Here is a 22,520-nt window from a genome sequence, read left to right as displayed (position 1 = left end):
ATAGTTTCATTGAGTGTTTCGTTGAGTAAACATGCCACCAAAGACAAGCGGAAAAGCTGCAAAGAAGGCCGGTAAGGCGCAAAAGAACATTACGAAAGGCGACAAGAAGAAGAAGCGCAAGCGTAAGGAGTCTTATGCCATCTACATCTACAAAGTGTTGAAGCAAGTGCATCCAGACACTGGTATTTCGAGCAAAGCCATGAGTATCATGAACAGTTTCGTTAATGATATTTTCGAACGCATTGCTGCCGAAGCATCCCGTTTGGCTCACTACAACAAACGATCGACCATCACCAGTCGGGAAATTCAAACCGCTGTTCGTCTGTTGTTGCCTGGTGAATTGGCCAAGCACGCTGTCAGTGAAGGCACAAAAGCCGTCACCAAATATACCAGCTCCAAGTAAATTGTGAAGTGGAAAAAAATTATTAAAATCGGTCCTTTTCAGGACCAACCATTTCGATAAAAGAAAACGATTCTGTCTTTAGTAAATAATACAAACACTCACACTCTGCAAAACTGAGTGGTGGATTTAAGTTGTCGAAATGATACCGCATACCACAATAACGTTATTTCGTACATTTCTCAGAACCACCAGAACGATATGAGTATGGCGACAACAAATTCACATTACTTCTTTCGCACCCATTGTTAACAGTTACACAATGCATAGACAAAGGCTATCAACTCGTACCAATAAACTTACAATTGAGAGTTTTCAACATGATTGTTTGAAATTCTATGGAAATTTCAGTTCATGTGTAGCTCTGCACATGGACTATTCAACCAATTGTCTGTTCAAACAAAAGGTCTAACGGTTTGCTGTATTATTATGCGAACTGAATTCAATTGTTTTCCTTTATGTGTTCGGTAGCCCTTATAAGGACTGATCAAATTATTACAGGGGGGACGTTAAATCAATTGATGAAATTTATTTCTTTTTGGGTTTAGCCACTTTCTTCGGTGTGACCATCTTTGCGGTCGAAGCAGCCTTTTTCGGCTTAGGAGCCTTTGCCTTTGTAGCGGCTGCCGTTGGTTTCGTCGACTTTTGTTTCGGCGATTTAGCAGCCTTCTTTGGAGTAGCTGCCTTTGCAGGAGCTGAAGCTTTCTTCTTTTCACTAGATTCGGCCGCTGGTTTCTTCTTTTCCTTAGATTCAGCCGTTGCTTTCTTCTTTTCAGCAGAAGCTTTCTTTGCTTTGGCTTTCTCCTCACCGGTCACGTGTTTCGATTTTTTAGCAGCAGCTTTCTTTCGTTCGGATGCGGTAGCACCTAATTTAAACGAGCCACTCGCTCCTTTTCCTTTCGTTTGCTTTATATCACCGCTAGCAACGGCACTTTTCAGGTACTTTTTAATTAATGTCGATAATTTCTCGATGTCAAGCGTGTAAGCCGCTGAAATATACTTCTTAATGGCATACAGTGATGAGCCACCACGGTCATTTAAGGTTTCGATCGCAACGTTAACCATTTCCGCTGTTGGAGGGTGTTTCGATGCAGTTTTCGGCGCGACTTTTTTTAAGGACGGCACTGTTGGTACGACAAGGTCGGCCATATTTCTTTTTACTGTTATCACAAAGTTTCTAGAACTAATACACTTGCCTTTCACTTATCAGTTCAATGCCACTTGCAAGTGATACTGAAAAATTGTTAGTCCCTCACGGAAACAATATTGCCATGGAACCGCATGTAGAGGTACCGACAAACTATTAGTCCCTCACGGAAACAACATTGTCTTATCGTTCTAACGTATACATTTGCTGAAGCAAAAAACCGGAGCTCAGACAACATTTGTTGTCTTTCATGTCGTTAGCAGACATTTAGATAATTTTAAGACGTAAGAACGGCAGAACGAAGATGATCCAACAAATTTTGTTTATTCACTGCATAAACAATTCATCGAACATGTCCGAGACAACGACAAAGGGTCGCTAAAATGACAGAATGTTCTGTTCATTTCCAAATTTCTAAAAAAAAAACTATTTGCTAAACCGGTGAGCCGGTGAGAAGATCATCTCAGATTACAATTTGTGTTTTTTGACAGTTGAAAAATCTGCCCAATATTCTCATCTCCTATACTCGAAAGGTTTGTAATTTGTATTATTGTTTATACGGAAAATGAACGTATCGTTTTTCGTTATGAATTTGTTGGTCCTGAAAAGGACCGATTTTGATTGTGGGATGTCGTCACTTATGTAACATCTTAAGCACGTTCACCACGAATACGTCTGGCCAATTGGATATCCTTTGGCATGATGGTAACTCGCTTGGCGTGGATTGCGCACAAATTGGTGTCTTCGAACAGACCGACCAAATAGGCTTCGCTGGCCTCCTGTAGAGCCATAACAGCCGAACTTTGGAAACGTAAATCGGTCTTGAAATCTTGAGCGATCTCACGAACGAGCCGTTGGAAAGGCAATTTACGAATCAACAATTCGGTGCTCTTTTGGTAGCGACGGATTTCTCGCAATGCAACGGTACCAGGGCGATAACGATGTGGCTTCTTAACTCCACCAGTAGCTGGTGCACTTTTACGTGCAGCCTTGGTGGCCAATTGTTTACGAGGTGCTTTGCCACCGGTCGATTTACGTGCAGTTTGCTTTGTACGAGCCATTTTTCTCTCTTTTGCTGTTGTTTGCTTGTCAACGATCAGAAACAGAATGAGGAGAGCGCAACACATTCCCCTCTATTTATATCATTTTGACAGCTCGTTGTATGGCACGGAATGTTTGCATTTTCCCAACTTTGTCGACTGGAATCGGAAAATTTTCTTTTTGATTTTCCTTAATTTCGTCGACAGCAAATAGAAAATCGAGAAAAATCGAAATTTGTGCGGAAATTGAAGATTTTAGCCGGAAAACGGAAAATGCAAGTGGAGGGGAGAAGTGTATATAAATGAGTGCGTACCGCTTGCAAAACATTCAGTATCGACTTGGTCGTTGTGTTGCACAGTTCGAATAAAAAAATAAAATTGAAAAATGACTGGACGCGGTAAAGGTGGTAAAGGTTTGGGAAAAGGAGGCGCCAAGCGTCATCGCAAAGTTTTGCGTGATAACATCCAAGGTATTACGAAGCCAGCCATTCGTCGATTGGCCCGTCGTGGTGGTGTCAAACGTATTTCCGGTTTGATCTATGAAGAAACCCGTGGTGTTCTGAAAGTTTTCTTGGAAAATGTTATCCGAGATGCAGTCACCTACACGGAACATGCTAAACGTAAGACCGTAACAGCCATGGATGTCGTTTATGCCTTGAAACGACAGGGACGTACATTGTACGGTTTCGGAGGTTAAATCATTCTGCGTTAACAAGAGCATCGCGCTTATTAAAATGGCCCTTTTCAGGGCCGCCAAAATCATAAATAAAAACGATTCGATACTCACTTTCGAACATAATAATACAAAACCCTATATGCTGAGAGGAATAATGTTAATGACATGAAATGATGAAATTGAATTTCGAATGAAACTTCTGAATGTGTGACGCATGTGTACGTCTTGAGATTAGTTCTGTTTTCGATTATAATTAATGGAGCGTTAACAACAGTAGCAAAATTGGGCTAGGGAAATTATTGTGTAAGGGAAAAGGCTAAAAAAAAACAACACAAAGCGACCCATTCATTTTTCTTCATTCACAAGTTGTGTACGTTACAAAGAGTATAGCGTCTGACTTAAGGCGACGATAACAAATTTGATATTTTCTGATTAAAGCCATGCGAGTTGCGCATCATAAAACGCTTTGTTCTTTAAAATTGCAGCTGAAAATGAACGCAGCACCAACAGAAAAGCTTCTATTTTTCTCGTATTATTCTATCGAATGATTCAATTGTTTTTCGTTAAATTTTTGGTCGCCCTTAAAAGGGCGTTTTTTTCGGGTATACTCGAGATGTTTCCAGTATACAGGACAATTAAGCCTTCTTTTCGGTCTTTTTGGGCAACAAAACTGCCTGAATGTTGGGCAGAACACCACCTTGGGCAATGGTTACGCCCGACAACAACTTGTTCAATTCTTCGTCGTTGCGGATGGCCAACTGTAAGTGACGTGGAATGATTCTGGTCTTCTTGTTGTCACGGGCTGCGTTACCAGCCAATTCCAATACTTCAGCAGCCAAATATTCCATCACAGCTGCCAAATAAACTGGAGCACCAGCACCGACACGTTCGGCATAGTTGCCTTTACGTAACAATCGGTGAATACGACCGACTGGAAACTGTAATCCGGCACGGTTCGAACGAGACTTTGCCTTTCCCTTAACTTTTCCACCTTTACCACGGCCAGACATTTTTGAAATTGGTTTTTTAATTTACTTGTTTACAGCACGAAACTGAACGACTGAATGATACCGAACGTACACGTCTACTGTCTTTATATGAACGTTCGTTCAATCATATGGATGAATGGGCGGAGCCATCTCGTTGAACAAAAGTGAATATAAAAGTGCGGTACGAATGTGACGGTATTGATATAGTTTCATTGAGTGTATCGTTCAGTAAACATGCCACCAAAGACAAGCGGAAAAGCTGCAAAGAAGGCCGGCAAGGCACAAAAGAACATTTCGAAAGGCGACAAGAAGAAGAAACGCAAGCGTAAGGAATCTTATGCCATCTACATCTACAAAGTGTTGAAGCAAGTGCATCCAGACACTGGTATTTCGAGCAAAGCCATGAGTATCATGAACAGTTTCGTTAATGATATTTTCGAACGCATTGCTGCCGAAGCATCCCGTTTGGCTCACTACAACAAACGATCGACCATCACCAGTCGGGAAATTCAAACCGCTGTTCGTCTGTTGTTGCCTGGTGAATTGGCCAAGCACGCTGTCAGTGAAGGCACAAAAGCCGTCACCAAATACACCAGCTCCAAGTAAATTGGTTTTAAAAAAAATGGTTTCACATTGAAATCTCCGACATCAAAACAAACGGCTCTTTTCAGAGCCACCATTTCATTTACGAAAAACATTTGAAATCAATTCGAAAATAATACAAAAAAAACCGACTCCGAAACTTTGGGTGTGGCTCTACTAACTGTAATTGGGCTTTGGCCATGATTTTTAATATTGTTCTACATAATTGAGAGTGGTCGCTGAGTTTTAGGCTTGATTAGATTTAGACAGTCTCTCTTATCAAATCTGCTAGCAATCATTAAGTATAAGACAAACAAACAAAATGCAATGTCGCCCATCCACAATTCGTTAATAGAAATAAATTTGAGCTGTGTGTGGTCCGTCCACTTTCAGTCGCTATTTCTGTACAGATGTTGACATATATGGAGCAGTCAAGAAAACCGTCTTTTTTCCACATTTAAAACGAAGATCCTAAAGGCGAACGTTGACTGTCTTTTCTGGAACATAAAATTTTTTGTCCATCACCAACCGAGTTAAAATAACGGTCTGTTGTTTGCGTCAATCAGTCAATGGGTTAGTAAACAATGATGTCTGCAGAAGAAATTCGAACGCGTTGTAACTCGCATTCAATGTGTTAGTGGCGTGGATTTCATGCCATACCATTACTGTTTGTGGTCATTTCACTGATTATTCCAGTCAGGAAAAAAAAAACATTTCCCAGACTCACAGGTCTAGATGATGAAAAGGTTAGCTCTAATAAACATCGAACAAAACCTCACGTAAATGTTGGCTCGTGAATGTCTGGTGTGCTTGTGCTTTTGTATGTCGGTGTAGAAGTCTCGGACTCCTATCTAATACGTAAAATGAAAGGCCACTGTTCGACTTACTAATTACAATTTATTGAGCTCGTTTAAATGATGCTGACGCTATGGTGGTCGAGTGAATAAAGATCTTCGTCGTAACTCATACGCTCTAGTTATATTACGGTCGGTTAACCGAATATAACGAGAGAGTTCGTACTAAGAGAATGCGATGTTATTTGACATTTCGACACTTGTTACGTAGGGGTAGTGACTCAGTTCACGACCACTACATTATTCCCCTTTTCAACAAAAAAAAAACAAGAAAAACAAAAAAAAATTACAAACTACGAAAGGACATCCCGTCTGAACGTGTACTTAGTTTATAGCTATCAGCACTCAAACCCTTCCTCAAACGTTTAATAACTTTAAATGGTCCGTCGTAACGGGGATGCAGACTAGGCTTTACCCTGTCAATTCTAACGAAAACGTGACTGCACGTACTTAACGCCTTGGGAACGCTCTCTTGAGCTTGTCGGGAAACCGCAGGCTCAACTGGCTTTACAGCACGCATATGTTTTCGCAACCTATCAACAAAATTAGAATGATCGAGCGGATCGGTCAGCGGTGTATCGACGAAAAATTCTCCCGGAATCTTCAAAGTTTGCCCATATACTAACTCAGCTGGTGAGCATCCTAAGCCTTCTTTCACTGTAGCTCTTATTCCCAGCAAGACTAGAGGCAACTCGTCGGTCCAATGAACAGTATTACATCTAGCGATTATCGAATCTTTAAAATTTCTATGAAAACGCTCTACCATGCCATTGGCTTGCGGATGATACGATGTTGTACGGATCCTGTCTGAGCCTAACAACTTACACAATTCGGCAAACAACTGCGACTCGAACTGCTTTCCTCTGTCAGTCGTGATTTCTAATGGCACGCCAAACCGCGAAATATACTGGCTAACTAGGCACCTAGCTGTCGTTTCGGCAGTCTGATCATGTATAGGATAAGCTTCTGGCCAGCGAGTAAACCTGTCTACGACAGTCAGAACGCTCGTGAAACCGTTAGAACAGGGTAGCGGACCAACAAGGTCAATATGAATGTGCTCAAACCTACTAGAAGGAGCCTTGAATTTTCCTAGCGGCGATTTCACATGTCTCACGACTTTAGCCCGCTGGCAAGGAATACACGACCTGGTCCAGTGGTTTACGTCCTTGTTGACACATGGCCAAAAATACCGTGATGTAACTAATTTTCGCGTTCCCCGAATTCCAGGGTGCGATAGTGAATGAAACTGATCAAAGATAGCTCTCCTAAGCGGTTCTGGTACAAACGGACGATTTTGGCCCGTGCTAACGTCGCACCATAACTTGCCTAGGGAAAGTGGCAAATCAACTTCTTTTAAGCAATATTTAGACTTATCGTCTTGCTTTTCTAATAACTCTTGGATCTCGTCGTCGCCTTTCTGAAGCTCGATTAGTGCTTTCAATTCTAAACTGGTTTTCAACGAAGCTACTTCCGGTTCATCGATCCGTGACAAAAAATCAGCGACAACATTGTTCTTTCCTTTGACGTGTTGAATATTCGTTGTGAACTGAGAAATGAATTCTAAATGGCGACACTGTCGCGGACTGCGTTCAGCCGTCGATGTCATAGCCGTGGTCAGTGGCTTATGATCGGTGTAAACGATAAACTCTCTCCCTTCTAAAAAATAGCGGAAGTGCTTAACCGATAAATATATCGCCAAAAGCTCACGGTCTAGAGTACTATATTTCACTTCCGCCGAACTAAGCTTTTTTGAGAAAAAACCTAACGGTTGCCAGATACCTTTGTGATACTGCTGCAAGACTGACCCTACAGCTTTACCCGAAGCGTCTGTGAACAAACTGATAATTAACCCTTTCTTCTTCGGGTGCACTAGCATCGTCGCATTGGCTAAAGCTTCTTTGGCTTGATTAAACGCGTCATTACAACTATCAGGCCAATGGAACTCTAATTTCCGATTCCGATTCTTTTTCTTCATTCCTTCCATTTCTGCTATATGAGAATGCAGTGGAATCAAAATTTCAGCCAATTTTGGCACAAATCTGAAGTAATAATTAATCATTCCAACGAAACGTTGGGCTTTCTTAAGAGAATCGGGCGCCGGGAAACTAGTAATCGCTTCCACTCTTTCTGCCGAAGGCAAAATGCCATTTTCGTCAACATAATGACCAAGAAATTCGAGTGCTTTCACACCAAGTACACATTTGGAAGGCTTAATACACAAGCCGTATTCGGCCAAACGTTCGAAAAGTGTGTCCAAATGAGCTTTATGCTCTTCGGGCGATTTACTGAAAATCAAAATGTCGTCAATATAAACGAACACAAAGTCTAGTCCTTTGCAAACTTCATTCATAAATCTCTGGAAAGTCTGGGCTGCGTTACGCAGTCCAAATGGCATCCTAGGGAATTCAAACAATCCGAAAGGAGTGATTATGGCAGTCTTATGCACATCCTCTGGTGCCACTGGAATATTGTGAAAAGATCTCACTAAATCAATTTTGGAAAAAATCTTACTCCCTGCCACTTTAGCATTGAAATCTTGAATGTGTGGCAGAGGATACCTGTCCGGAATCGTTATAGCATTTAACCTTCGATAGTCACCACATGGACGGAAGTCCGGACTTCGAGGTTTAGGCGGCATAGTTAATGCCGAAGCTGCTTGTGACGACGAAGGTCGACAAATTCCAACTTCATTCATATAGTTGAATTCGACTTGAGCCACTTTAAACTTATCGGGGCTTAGCCTGCGTGCCTTGGAATACGGCAACGGACCTTTCGTGTGTATATGGTGGACAACATTGTGCTTGACTGGCAGATTGAAATTAGGCGGAGCAACTAATGACGGATACTTCTTGAGAATTTCGCCGAATTCTGTGGCAATTGAATACAACCTAGGAGTTGGCTCATAGCAATTATCAGCCCTCATCGCGTTTATTACCAAAGAGGTTGCTGGATCGACCAATTTCTTGTTCCTCAAGTCCGGTAGAAGACCGTGCTTAGCTAGAAAATCTGCTCCTATTATCGGTTTGTTCACATCAGCTAGGATAAACTCGTGAGGATAATTCCTCCTTAAACCTAACTCAACTTCAACTACTTTGCTTCCGTACGTATTAATCACCGAACCGTTCGCAGCCGTTAGCTGAAAATCTTTGTTTAATTTGAAAAACTTAACAAAACTTTTCGGAATGACACTTACGTCAGCTCCGGTATCAATTAAAAACAGCAATTTATTCTTATTATCCCTAACAAAAAGGCGGCAAGATTTAAACAACATCCCACTGGTAGCCGCGTCTACAGCAGGACTCTTTAGTTTGGGTTACTCGCTCGGTCTCTTGAAACACTCGTGTCTTGGGATTTATCCACGAATGCGCAAGGCTTAGTACACTTCGTTGCTCTCTTTCCGAACTTAAAATGATCAAAGCAGAATCTACCATTTGGGTTGAACCGTGAACTTCGTGAACGATTTCTGCGATAATTGCTGTTTGAACGAGTGTGATTGTTCGAGCTTTCATTAGAGCAATTTCGAGAACGACTTCTGTTCCTATTGCGAGACCTATCAAACGAAATCTTTTCGATCATCATTTTTAGAGAATTAATTTCGCTTTTTAGCTCATCATAGATTGAAGATGGACCGGCCGGATGATTACTCACAGCAGAGATGTTAGCTGTTTTTATTGCTTCCCACACTTGGTCAGCCAATTTCATCAAGTTACCAATCTCATCGTCCTTTTGAGGAATAAGAGCTACACTGATCGCCTGAGGAAGTCTACCCATCCACAGCTTTTTCAACAACTCATCACCAACCGTACCGCAGTTGCCTGCTAAACGCTTAAGGGTCCTAAAAAACTCAGACGGCTTTTTATCGCCGATCTCTTCATCGGATGTTAACTTCCTTATCCGGCTTTCCAAACTCAATGAATGACGACCAATAAGCTCGTCTTTCAAATTCTTATACAAATCGCTCGCTGGGGGATTCTCTAAAATATCCGATACCGATTCGGCTATGTCTTGAGGCAACGTAGCTACGACGTAATTGTACTTACTAACATCAGATGTGATTTTACCTAACGAGAATTGTGCTTCTGCCTGTATAAACCAAGTACGCGGATTACTTGCCCAAAACGTTGGCAATTTCACTATAAGAGCGTTAATGTCGGTTGGAGTTTTTAACCCTTGATCAGGCTGTGGTTCTGGACCATTTTCACCTTGTAACTCCTTTTCGTCAACCATATTTAATAATTACACCGCGAAGTGTCGAAAAATTAATCGAAAAAATAAATCGCACTCACCCAGTCCGTTCAACAAGACTAATGATCAACTCAAACATGAAAAACTCGACTGGAAACTTTCAGTCGTTTCGGAATATTCTCAAATTAAAATTCCAAGAAAAATCAATTAAATGATCTCGAAAATGAAAGCAAAATGTTCTACGTTAAATGATGATCAAACAAAAGCTAAATTCCGAAACGCTGCCTAACCTTGAGCTAGTTTAGAAATTGATGGGTTTCGTTATATAATGCAAATGAAATGAGAACAATCTGATGAAATGATTTTATCAGTTGATTGTCTTGGGTACGTTGAGTAACTGTTGATTGTTGAATACCAGTGTGGATACCGAACAAAGGAATCGACGCGCCAAAACCAACGGGAATTATGTATTTTCTCGAACAATGTAGATTACGCGCCAAGATCCAGATTTTTCGATCGACAATTCAACGCAAACGATATAATTTCGGTGTGGCAATGAATTTATGACTAAGTCACGTACCTTTTATCCCCACAGGATTTGTACCTGTGGAGATTTCCAACCAACAAAGCCTGGTATTTCCAATGGTCTGCTACCAACGACCTTGACCGTAGAAGTTTTTTGTACCAATGAATTTCGTCCTTCTTGCAGACCAGTTTTACGGACGTGATAATGTTCCGCTAGCACACGCCACAATGCTTAAAATCGACGGCCAGCCAAATACTATGTCTTGTCACATCCACTTTGCTCTGAATGACCTCGACCACGTTGTTTTCTCTCGTGATAGCTCCAAACGATGATTTTATTTCGCGATCAACCAGGATTTAGCTCACGTTAGCTTTAAATCAGAATGGATAATCCTTTCTGCCAAAACTAACGGCCAAATGATGAACGCAGCGTTCGATCAGCCAAAGTTCACGTTTTATTGAAGTTAACGGCCAAATTGCAAATGAAAATGTCTCCGGTCGGCGTCAGCAAAAAATTACTTTTGTTTCACTTTTTCAATATCAATTTCACTCAATGAATTTAATTTAACTTTCTGTGTTCGTCGGGGTCACCAATGTAGAAGTCTCGGACTCCTATCTAATACGTAAAATGAAAGGCCACTGTTCGACTTACTAATTACAATTTATTGAGCTCGTTTAAATGATGCTGACGCTATGGTGGTCGAGTGAATAAAGATCTTCGTCGTAACTCATACGCTCTAGTTATATTACGGTCGGTTAACCGAATATAACGAGAGAGTTCGTACTAAGAGAATGCGATGTTATTTGACATTTCGACACTTGTTACGTAGGGGTAGTGACTCAGTTCACGACCACTACATCGGAATCAATAGTTGTTCCATGGATCGAAAGTGGTAAAAAAGTGAATCTGACGAAGAACGAGGACTAGCTAAAGGTCCAACTGCCACAGAGGGCCCAAATTAAAAGAATCGAAATAAATCGAAATTGGAAAGAGTGTGCGGACAGCGCCATAGAATGTAGAGGTTGCAGTGCCCCTTAAAACCATCAAATTTTTCCACACACAGCCAAATGCATACGGATTTTGTTACTGCTTTCGATGCATGTAACTCCATTGCTGCCTAAAATCATTGTGGGCAATCGCTGGACCCCGATTGATCATTAATTTGACTTCATTAAAAAATTAACTTTCGAAGTTCCGATTGCACGTCTGTCACGACGCACTCGTTTTCCATGCGACATTGAATAACCTTGGACGATTGAATGACCTCACGATTAAGATTAGAGTGTCGACATTACGAATCCATCACAACATCCCGGACGGCTCTCGGGTTTCCCCAAAATAATTAACAATTTGGACAATCGTGTACGGTTGGACTACTTTGTGCAAAGTTTTGTATCGTGCTATACAGGCATGATGTTGTTTCCGTGAGGGACTAATGTTTTGTCAGTACCACATTTGCACCGCATTTTTCGAATAAAAATACGCAAATCGTGTGTACCGCAAACATTCAACGCTTTCAAACCGAAATCTAAAAACAAAACATTTACAATGGCCGACACTGCTGTGACCGAAGCTGCTCCCCCAGCTACCTCATCTCCAGCTGCAAAGAAAAGCAAGACTGCTTCTGCTGCATCGAAGAAACCACGAGTGAAGCCAACCCATCCGCCAACAGCCGATATGGTTAATGCTGCTATCAAAAGCCTGAAAGAACGTGGTGGTTCATCGTTGCAGGCAATCAAGAAGTACATCACAGCCAATTACAAGATCGATGCCGAGAAACTATCGCCTTTCATCAAGAAATACCTGAAGAGTGCCGTTACCGGTGGCAAATTGATCCAAACCAAAGGCAAGGGTGCTTCTGGTTCATTCAAACTTTCTGCTACTGTTGCAAAATCAAAGTCCGAATCGGCACCGAAGAAAGCTGCTGCCAAGCCCAAGAAAGCTAAGGCAGCGACCGGTGAAAAGAAACCGAAAGCGAAGAAAGCTGCATCTCCAGCTAAGAAGAAGCCTGCAGCCAAAAGTGCTGAAAAGAAGAAGAAAGCCGCAGCACCAGCTAAAGCAGCAAAGAAGGCTGGTTCCGTGAAGGCACCAAAAGCCCCAAAGGAAAAGTCAACGAAACCGAAAGCTGCCGCTAAAAAGCCAAAAACACCAAAACCCAAGAAGGCAGCTCCAGCCAAGAAAGCAGCACCAAAGAAGGCAGCTGCACCAAAAAAGAAGTAAATTCCTTAAAACACGGGAATTTTCGCCAATTATAAATTGCAATGATCCGATTGCATTGAAAAACACAGCCCTTATTAGGGCTACCAAATTGCTGACGAAAACGTGCAATCCATTTCCATTAATAATACACAACGCGTCTACTATAGTAGTGCGACACTACGACTCGTCGCCATAAAATCAGAATTTTTTGTTGATTCGTTGATTCTTCGAGCTACTTTTAACGAAATTGAACATGTTGATGTACACTACAGGCTCCCATGTATCTTATTATTAGACTCGCACGATACGAAGTAAATCGTGAGAGTCTTTATGTTTTGCCCACCATCGTGTAAGTAAGTGAAATGATCGAAAACGGCCTATATCGTAGTGGGCAATTATTATCAGTATGATATTATAAGACGATTGAGCCATGTCCGTCCGTCCGTCCGTCCGTCCGTCCGTCTGTCCGTCCGTCCGTCCGTCCGTCCGTCCGTCCGTCCGTCCGTCCGACCGTCCGTCCGTCCGTCTGTCTGTCCGTGTGTCGTAACTTTAGAAAAATATGAAAGGACGGTTGAAGCGACACGCTCAAACTATCCAAACTTTTGATCCCGATCTTTTTGACTCTGCCCATCTACAATTATCACTTGAGTCTGGTATATTGATGAAGGGTGAGCCTTTTCGATCAGACCTCAAAAATTTATAGGTCACAGCGTCTCGCGCAACGACACACATCACTCCATTAAGATTTTTAGTCCCAATCGAATTCACTCTGCCCAACTACCATTCTCACGTATGTCTGATATGTGATAGAGGGTGAGCCTTTTCGATGAGAACTCAAATATTAGCATCTGAAAGTGGCCAGCAGTATGCTTCAACGAAGATGTTCACCAGACGAGGGCTGCGTAAATTGCTGTAAATTTCTGTAATAAATTCAATTACGCAATGTGTGGAAATATTGCGAAATCATGCGAAATATTGCGAAATTGGTGTGATAGTTAACTTTCAATAGTTGACCATGAAATGTCGAACAATCTAGTAGCTAGCGTATCATACATTTTAATCAGTCAATTCATGACGCTCGTCCAGTTAACATCTCCGCTAAAACATTCTCCCTCAAATTGATAGTCAACTATCAATAGTTGATAGTTGAGAGAGAATGTTTTAACGGTGATGTTAACTAGACAAGAGTCACGACTTGACTGATTAAAATGTGTGATCCGCTCGTCCAGTTAACATCTCCACTAAAACATTCTCCCTCAACTATTGATAGTCAACTATCAATAGTTGATAGTTGAGAGAGAATGTTTTAGCGGAGATGTTAACTAGACGAGCGTCACGACTTGACTGATTAAAATGTATGATCCGCTAACCCTACATTGTTCGACATTTGACAGTTGACTATTATGTGATTTCACAATTTTACCATAAATTTCGTAATTGAATTTATGTAATAAGGACTACTGCGATTGTGGCAATTGTAATAGCAATTACACTCAACTAAGAAATGAGTGGAAATATTGCGAAAAATGTAGTTTAGGAACGTGCGAGTCTATTGCTAACGCGCCTGCCGCGTAAATCTCCTCTTGTTTTATGTAAGCTGGTCATGCTGAACTAATTTAGGACTGATCACTGCCTATCGAACATCATAATCAAGTTCTGTTGATTTACGTAACAAAACTAAAAAAGAACAAAAACCAATTTTTCACATTTTCTGTGGGATATCCTCTGCTTCGAAATACAACCTTCCCACATGCCTCAACAAAAAATGTACTGTTGCTGCCTACGGTATTGTTCGATTGAAATTTGTATTTTTTGACAGTTGAAAAATCTGCCCAATATTCTCATCTCCTATACTCGAAAGGTTTGTAATTTGTATTATTGTTTATACGGAAAATGAACGTATCGTTTTTCGTTATGAATTTGTTGGTCCTGAAAAGGACCGATTTTGATTGTGGGATGTCGTCACTTATGTAACATCTTAAGCACGTTCACCACGAATACGTCTGGCCAATTGGATATCCTTTGGCATGATGGTAACTCGCTTGGCGTGGATTGCGCACAAATTGGTGTCTTCGAACAGACCGACCAAATAGGCTTCGCTGGCCTCCTGTAGAGCCATAACAGCCGAACTTTGGAAACGTAAATCGGTCTTGAAATCTTGAGCGATCTCACGAACGAGCCGTTGGAAAGGCAATTTACGAATCAACAATTCGGTGCTCTTTTGGTAGCGACGGATTTCTCGCAATGCAACGGTACCAGGGCGATAACGATGTGGCTTCTTAACTCCACCAGTAGCTGGTGCACTTTTACGTGCAGCCTTGGTGGCCAATTGTTTACGAGGTGCTTTGCCACCGGTCGATTTACGTGCAGTTTGCTTTGTACGAGCCATTTTTCTCTCTTTTGCTGTTGTTTACTTGTCAACGATCAGAAACAGAATGAGGAGAGCGCAACACATTCCCCTCTATTTATATCATTTTGACAGCTCGTTGTATGGCACGGAATGTTTGCATTTTCCCAACTTTGTCGACTGGAATCGGAAAATTTTCTTTTTGATTTTCCTTAATTTCGTCGACAGCAAATAGAAAATCGAGAAAAATCGAAATTTGTGCGGAAATTGAAGATTTTAGCCGGAAAACGGAAAATGCAAGTGGAGGAAAGAAGTGTATATAAATGAGTGCGTACCGCTTGCAAAACATTCAGTATCGACTTGTTTTGCATCGTACTAAGTAGACATTATGTTGTTTCCATGAGGAACTTATGTTTTGTCAGCATCACTTTGTTCGAATAAAAATACGCAAATCGTGTGTAACCGTAAACATTCAACGCTTTCAAAGCGAAATCTAAAAACAAAACATTTACAATGGCCGACACTGCTGTGACCGAACCTGCTCCCCCAGCTACCTCATCTCCGGCTGCGAAGAAAAGCAAGGCTGTTTCCGCTGGAAAAGTGATTAAAACCAAAGGCAAGGGTGCGTCTGGTTCATGCAAACTTTCTGCTGCTGTTACAAAAGCAAAGTCTGAATTGGGAAAGTCCAAGGACTATGATGAAGACGATGAGAGTAAACGAATGTCGTTTGTCGATTTCCTCGTTAAACGAAAAGAAACTTTGGAACAGATCTATTTTACATAGATAACAGTAAGATTGCAGTAAAACCCAGCCCTTATCAGGGCTACCAAATTTGTAATGAAAACGTGCAATCCATTTCCATTAATAATACAAGTTGACGTGAACACCTACTGTGACCCGCTTCATTTGGTTGATTGTTTCAGAGCAAACGAAATTCACAAAATTGAATATGGGGGTGAGTATATGAGTATAATATGATGTAAGGTAAAGTATCGCGGTTCGACAAGAATTTTGAAAATCTGAGTTTCAACTCGATTGTTTCCGTTTCTTATAAGAGATATGTACGCGGAAATTGTTTTAGACTATGGGAACAATTAATCGCCCAAAACTACTTACAGTGGAGGTGTGACGCAAGTCCTGTTATCCACTTACAAAAGAACCGATATCGGTGTAGGTGACGCTTACAGATTCGACACGCAAAAAGATATGCGTCACAAATGGCAGCTGATGAGGAAAGTCGCGAAAGTTTCATCAACAAAAATCTTACCAGAAAAATTGCAGGAAGAAAATTATAACAAAAAAAAATTGCGTCAAAAAGTGGCAGATGATTCGGCTTTCTTCCGTTTGAATTCCATTCTTTAAAGCAATATATTTCACAATAAAAATTGTCCTTCCTCAACATCTGTAAAATCAAAAATAAAGGGGCCATTTTGTAATTTTCTTACGGGCGGCTGTACGTTTCAAAGTTTAGATAAACGTATAATAAGATCAGTGCATTTTAGAGACATATCGTTAAACAATTTTTTGTTTAGAATAATCGTAAAATAAAACACAACATTCTCCAAAACAAATGAAAATTGAATTCAACTATTTCACTCCACTCTTAATCAGAACGTATTTCCATCATATAAACAAAAAACAAGCTGATTTCGTCGTTTACGACTCATCAGTGCACCTTTGTCATGACCATGTGAATATCAGCTCGTACACTTTTAGACTAAATCACACTTGATTTGATACGAAGTACATCACACCCTGACCGTACTGATAGAACAATGGGTTACTGTAAATACAATTCGCTCGATGCTTAGAATAATGTTTTACGTCGATTAAAAATAACTTCAATCCCCCATTCGGGAGATACTGTCTGAGATGGGTAAGTTGCGTACTTGATATCCCGCCTAAATGTAGGCATCATACGCAGGCACGGTATCATACGAGTAGCTCAGTGCGTTCATCGTTGCAGCCACCAAAAAACCACAATTACCCAAATTATGACGCTTAAGTGATCAGGACATTACCAATGCGACATACACGCTAGAAAATAGCGGTTGGCCGAGTTAATATGCCTCTTTCAGTACCTAGTGCCTAGTCAGTTTTTCACATTGCATACATATACATTGGTAATGTGTGACCTAAGTGATTTGTTGCAGAAATTAACAATCGAGATGAAAATAATTGGAGGCGATGCAGAGCATCATTAGGTTAAGCTATTAACTGTAGATATATCTTACTCACTGCTCATGATCCAAACACTGTGGTACACTCAAAATGAGATACATCTGAAGCAGCTAAAGCTCCTTAACCCCATCCTCCTAGGTTTTCTTTATGGGACAGATAAATTGCTTGTGAAAACTTTTATACAAACTACATATACCTACTCTTGTATGCAAATTTCCAAACAATTCTCAAAAGGAAAATAACTGGGACGGTATTATCGTTTAGGAACACGTTATCGTACAGAAAACGAAATAGCACTGAATTTGGTTAGAACAAATATATCGTCCAAAAAACGATATTGTCGTTTTTTAAACGATAATATCGTCCAGAAGACGACGATCGTCAAGACAATATTTTAAAAAGATATTATCGTCCTGGATGAAAAACGTTTTTAGACCATAATATCGTCTTAAAACGACAATATCCTTCCTGACAATATTAACCGTGTAGAAATATCCCGTCACCACTCCACATTCATGGTCTTCGTTGACTTCTATTCAAAATAATCCCATCAAAATGACTGTTTTTATTGGGTTAAAATCTGATGATACAAAACATGCAAAATATTGTAAATTAACTTCAGCTAAACTAGGCTTTTTTCAACGTTTATGGAAGTGATTCGATTAATTGACAAATCCAAATTGCCCAAAATTAGAGATTGGTCTGCCATACTTTTCGTCAAATTGTGCAAATCGACTTGATGATCTGGCTTGCCTATATAAAAACTTCCGAATAATTCCATATAATTGGGGTCTTCAAGTCGTTCCATTTCCTTCTTTTCAAAATCATCTGGCTCCGTGCTTATTGCAGTATAAATAACAGTTTTCGTCTGTAAGTCAACAAACTGCGGGAATGCATTCAAGTCAATAGTTTCCAGTCCATCTTGTTTGCGTAAGATTAATTGGACCAAATTGGGTAAACCCGAAAATGCGTTGACACTTATGGTCGATATTGAGTTGCCCCTCAAACTCAAATATTTCAAATTACGAAGTCCTCTGAAAGTGTATTCGTCCAGAGCAGTAAGTTTGTTGTTTCTCAAATCTAATTTTTTCAAATTTTTCAAGTTCGTAAATGCACCATTTTCAATGCGATCAATGGAATTATCCCACAAATTTAACACTCTCAAATCAGTTAATTCGATGAAGGCGTTTGCGGGTAGCCGCTCAATTTGATTGAGACTCATTTCCAGGCGAATTAAATTGGGCATTTGTGAGAATGAAGTTGATGCAATGTCGCGGATACCATTGTCCTGTAGCACCAAATATCTTAGACTCTTCGGAATATACATCTTTGTAGGTATAAACGAAATTTGCTTCATATTTATGTTTAACGACGTCAATTTTTCCAATCCGGTAAAGTCAATGGCACTGAAATTTGACAAATGACCCAAATGAAGAATCAAAGTTTCCAATTGATTCAAATCGCGAAACAGACCAGGAGGCAATGATGACAATGTTGGATTCGTATACTCTGCGATAAGCAATTTCTTTAAGTGGTGGACGCCTTGAAACGATGATGCACTCATCTTTGTTAAATTGTAACCGTAACAATGAACTGATCGCAAATTTGCTAGACCAGAAATGGCCGATGCTAGCCATGTCAGATCTTCAGGATCTGTATACATGAGTTCGATGTTTGTCAACTGATTCATTTCACTGAGTGTCTCCTTTTGCATCGAATGCATATCTTCAATATAGTGCAGTTTGAGCAATGTGCAGTTTTTAAACAAATTGAACTCGTTAAAAATGCATCGCCTAATACTGAGGGTCGTGATGTTCTCCCTGAGTACTTCCTCATCTCCACAGATAACACTTTCATCCTTGATGGTGTGAATCTGTTCACTGTCACATTCGTCACTATCGCAGTTCAGGTACAATTCTCCCGGGTTACAGAAATTACAGAATTCAAATGAATTCATGGAAAACGAAAATTTCCATGACAAAGCCAACAAAATCAAAAGTTTCATGTTGGACTGGTAGTTCTCAGACACTAACTGAAAAAAATAATTTAATTTGCCAAATCTTACATTCAGCTCATCTGCTCAATTATATTGACCTTAGGTTATTGTATGAATATCATCAACGCACTTCAAGCATGAATGGTACTCCAAATAGGGTACGGAAACTTGACAGTGTGCAACAGTGTAAAAAAAAAACATTTCATGCAAAATAGTATGGCAGGTGTCGACTGTGATCACTGTTGCCTGAAGTGCGTTGATATACATGACGACGTTGAATTCTTAAATTCTCTTCTGAATAATTTTTCTTCTAAAATTGCACACTATGAATGATCTGGAGCTCAATTGTGTGCCAATTGAATGAATTAAAGCGCTTCAATATATCAAAAAAGACGAACATCAATCAATTTTGATAATTTTTCAGTCATTTGGTTATTTTGAAAAAGCCTTTGTGATATCTACCGGTCGTTTGGGATTTTGAGAAAACTATTATTTTTTGATTCAGGTGACTGGAGTGTGACTGGATATGTGAGTTTAGAATTAGTACATTACTTCAAGGTTCTGAAGGAACAGGTTAAGACACTTCTGACTTGATCACGAAGGCGATGAAACACAAATTTTAACAATTTAGACGGGTTTTGTTAAACACACTCATTAGTCATTACAGATTGTGTAAAATGTCAACTTGATAATTTTTTTCCTCAAGTTTTCTTTTCATACAATCTATAATGCGTGTGTTTAACAAAACTTGTCTAAATTGTAAAAATTTGTGTTTCACCCGCCTTCGTTAGTGTCTTAACCTGTTCTTTCAGAACCTTGCATTACTTATCAATGGGGCAAATGATGGAAATGGTACTTCTTGTGTGAAATTTGCCGATCGAGGCGTAGCTAACTTATTTTGTAAATCGTTCCAGGTTAGCGATATCGCCAAAATTTCGATAAATTTTTTTAGCTAAAACAATTCGATACTCACTTTCGAACATAATAATACAACATTTGGTTCGTGGCCTCGTGTACCCTATATTGATATACTGAGCGGAAAAATGCAATGACATGAAACGATGAAATTGACGGTCGAATGACTTCTGCATGCGTACGTACTGAGATTAGTGTTCCTTTCGATTAATGGAGCGTTAACAGTAGCAAAATTGGGTTAGGGAAATTATTGTGTAAGGGGAAAGGCTAAAAAAAACAACACAAAGGGACCCATTCATTTTTTTTCATTCACAAGTTGTGTACGTTACAAAGAGTACACACAGTACAGCGTCTGACTTAAGGCGACGATAACAAATCTGATATTTTCTTTGTTCTAAAATTGCAGCTGAAAATGAACGCAGCACCAACAGAAAAGCTTCTATTTTTCTCGTATTATTCTATCGAATGATTCAATTGTTTTTCGTATACAGATGTTTCCAGTATACAGGGCACTTAAGCCTTCTTTTCGGTCTTTTTCGGCAACAAAACTGCCTGAATGTTGGGCAGAACACCACCTTGGGCAATGGTTACACCCGACAACAACTTGTTCAATTCTTCGTCGTTGCGGATGGCCAACTGTAAGTGACGTGGAATGATTCTGGTCTTCTTGTTGTCACGGGCTGCGTTACCAGCCAATTCCAATACTTCAGCAGCCAAATATTCCATCACAGCTGCCAAATAAACTGGGGCACCAGCACCGACACGTTCGGCATAGTTGCCTTTACGCAACAATCGGTGAATACGACCGACTGGAAACTGTAATCCGGCACGGTTCGAACGGGACTTTGCCTTTCCCTTAACTTTTCCACCTTTACCACGGCCAGACATTTTTCAAATTGGTTTTTTAATTTACTTGTTTACAGCACGAAATTGAACGACTGAATGATACTGAATGCACGCGTACGGCCGTTATATGCACGTTTATTTAACCATATGGATGAATGGGCGGAGCCATCTCGTTGAACAAAAGTGAATATAAAAGTGCGGTACGAATGTGACGGTATTGATATAGTTTCATTGAGTGTATCGTTCAGTAAACATGCCACCAAAGACAAGCGGAAAAGCTGCCAAGAAGGCCGGTAAGGCGCAAAAGAACATTTCGAAAGGCGACAAGAAGAAGAAACGCAAGCGTAAGGAATCTTATGCCATCTACATCTACAAAGTGTTGAAGCAAGTGCATCCAGACACTGGTATTTCGAGCAAAGCCATGAGTATCATGAACAGTTTCGTTAATGATGTTTTCGAACGCATTGCTGCCGAAGCATCCCGTTTGGCTCACTACAACAAACGATCGACCATCACCAGTCGGGAAATTCAAACCGCTGTTCGTCTGTTGTTGCCTGGTGAATTGGCCAAGCACGCTGTCAGTGAAGGCACAAAAGCCGTCACCAAATACACCAGCTCTAAGTAAATTGGTTTTAAAAAAAAATGGTTTCACATTGAAATCTCCGACATCGAAACAAACGGCTCTTTTCAGAGCCACCATTTCATTTACGAAAAACATTTGAAATCAATTCGAAAATAACACAAAAAAAAACCGACTCCGAAACTTTGGGTGTGGCTCTACTCCATCTAACTGTAATTGGGCTTTGGCCATGATTTTTAATATTGTTCTAATTGAGAGTGGTCGCTGTGTTTTAGGCTTGATTCGGTTTAGACAGTCTCTTTATGAAATCTGCTAGAAATCATTCCATCTACTTTAATGTATGTGAAAAACATTCAACAGAAAAGTTCCATAACTTTAATTTTTTCAACGTAAATCTACTTGTATTAGATAGATTGAGGTCTTAACTATGTAATAAGACTTTAGCAATGGCATTCGATCTGTTTCAGGCGTATATTGAACGCATATAAATGCTAGTAAAATCATTTTTATTTACAAATGACGTGATGAAAATTCTACAATTGCTGTTTTCAATTGATTGCGATAATTGCTCGACTCCAAGTTGTTCATCTGATATTTAGCCCAATACTTCAGAAACTCTCGGTGTACGGACTCGCCCGCTTGTTCAGACCATGGACCAAGCGAATCACCGTTTGAATCATGTAAGCCATGAGCCAAATGTTCTAAAAGAACATGTACTTTCAACGTATGCGTAAGTCTAGTGTCTGTTTTTTCTAGAACATAAAATCTATGTCGAATACCAATGGGTTAAGGTCAAACTCAGCTTAGAAAGTCGGACTGTTTTTCAATACAATACCTTCACTACGAAACTTAGTTGAACTACGACTCTCCACAGAATCTATTTGTTAAGTTATTCAACAGCCACCTCAACTTATATTTTCTGAGATTTCTTGTCCCACACGTTCTACAATCGTAATATGTTACAATTGAGTGTTGACTCTTGTGATTTTCTTTTTGCTGTTGTTTTTGTGGGTAAGTCTAGACCGCTGCTAAAGCGTAAGGTAAAAAAAACCCCGGC

The 22,520-nt window shown here is 40.2% G+C and overlaps 9 protein-coding genes across 11 annotated transcripts; 5 read left to right on the top strand and 4 right to left on the bottom strand.

Annotated features, from left to right (window-relative positions):
* The first annotated feature begins 13 nt into the window (after positions 1-13).
* LOC119075405 (histone H2B) lies at positions 14-21,575 on the top strand. The gene is made up of 2 exons (XM_037181848.1): positions 14-407; positions 21,520-21,575. The coding sequence occupies exon 1, from the start codon at positions 32-34 to the stop codon at positions 401-403; it is 372 nt and encodes a 123-aa protein (XP_037037743.1). The 5' UTR covers positions 14-31; the 3' UTR covers positions 404-407; positions 21,520-21,575.
* LOC119075398 (histone H1E-like) lies at positions 874-1,666 on the bottom strand. 3 transcript variants are annotated; one of them, XM_037181842.1, is made up of 2 exons: positions 1,167-1,666; positions 874-1,133 (listed from the first exon to the last, which is right to left on the bottom strand). In XM_037181842.1, exons 1-2 carry the CDS (start codon positions 1,547-1,549, stop codon positions 929-931), a joined length of 588 nt encoding a protein of 195 aa, XP_037037737.1. In that variant the 5' UTR covers positions 1,550-1,666; the 3' UTR covers positions 874-928. The 3 variants fall into 3 exon arrangements, with proteins under 3 accessions (XP_037037737.1, XP_037037736.1, XP_037037735.1); XM_037181841.1 differs by having other exon boundaries at positions 874-1,138; positions 1,172-1,665; XM_037181840.1 differs by having other exon boundaries at positions 874-1,666.
* Positions 2,902-3,341, top strand: LOC119075407 (histone H4). Its single transcript, XM_037181850.1, has one exon. It carries the CDS (start codon positions 2,973-2,975, stop codon positions 3,282-3,284), a length of 312 nt encoding a protein of 103 aa, XP_037037745.1. The 5' UTR covers positions 2,902-2,972; the 3' UTR covers positions 3,285-3,341.
* LOC119075402 (histone H2A) lies at positions 3,857-20,925 on the bottom strand. The gene is made up of 2 exons (XM_037181846.1): positions 20,531-20,925; positions 3,857-3,878 (listed from the first exon to the last, which is right to left on the bottom strand). The coding sequence occupies exon 1, from the start codon at positions 20,923-20,925 to the stop codon at positions 20,551-20,553; it is 375 nt and encodes a 124-aa protein (XP_037037741.1). The 3' UTR covers positions 3,857-3,878; positions 20,531-20,550.
* Positions 3,899-4,309, bottom strand: LOC119075401 (histone H2A). The gene has a single exon (XM_037181845.1). It carries the CDS (start codon positions 4,271-4,273, stop codon positions 3,899-3,901), a length of 375 nt encoding a protein of 124 aa, XP_037037740.1. The 5' UTR covers positions 4,274-4,309.
* Positions 4,464-4,862, top strand: LOC119075403 (histone H2B-like). The gene has a single exon (XM_037181847.1). It carries the CDS (start codon positions 4,487-4,489, stop codon positions 4,856-4,858), a length of 372 nt encoding a protein of 123 aa, XP_037037742.1. The 5' UTR covers positions 4,464-4,486; the 3' UTR covers positions 4,859-4,862.
* Positions 11,866-12,703, top strand: LOC119075397 (histone H1-like). Its single transcript, XM_037181838.1, has one exon. It carries the CDS (start codon positions 11,948-11,950, stop codon positions 12,617-12,619), a length of 672 nt encoding a protein of 223 aa, XP_037037733.1. The 5' UTR covers positions 11,866-11,947; the 3' UTR covers positions 12,620-12,703.
* Positions 17,677-19,144, bottom strand: LOC119075394 (leucine-rich repeat-containing G-protein coupled receptor 5-like). Its single transcript, XM_037181835.1, has one exon. The coding sequence runs from the start codon at positions 19,129-19,131 to the stop codon at positions 17,749-17,751; it is 1,383 nt and encodes a 460-aa protein (XP_037037730.1). The 5' UTR covers positions 19,132-19,144; the 3' UTR covers positions 17,677-17,748.
* Positions 21,115-21,575, top strand: LOC119075406 (histone H2B-like). Its single transcript, XM_037181849.1, has one exon. It carries the CDS (start codon positions 21,137-21,139, stop codon positions 21,506-21,508), a length of 372 nt encoding a protein of 123 aa, XP_037037744.1. The 5' UTR covers positions 21,115-21,136; the 3' UTR covers positions 21,509-21,575.
* Positions 21,576-22,520: the final 945 nt, after the last annotated feature.

The sequence above is a fragment of the Bradysia coprophila genome, unplaced genomic scaffold, assembly GCF_014529535.1.
Source record: "Bradysia coprophila strain Holo2 unplaced genomic scaffold, BU_Bcop_v1 contig_200, whole genome shotgun sequence".
In the NCBI taxonomy this organism is placed as follows: Eukaryota; Metazoa; Arthropoda; class Insecta; order Diptera; family Sciaridae; genus Bradysia; species Bradysia coprophila.
This window is presented reverse-complemented; position numbering and strand designations above follow the sequence as displayed.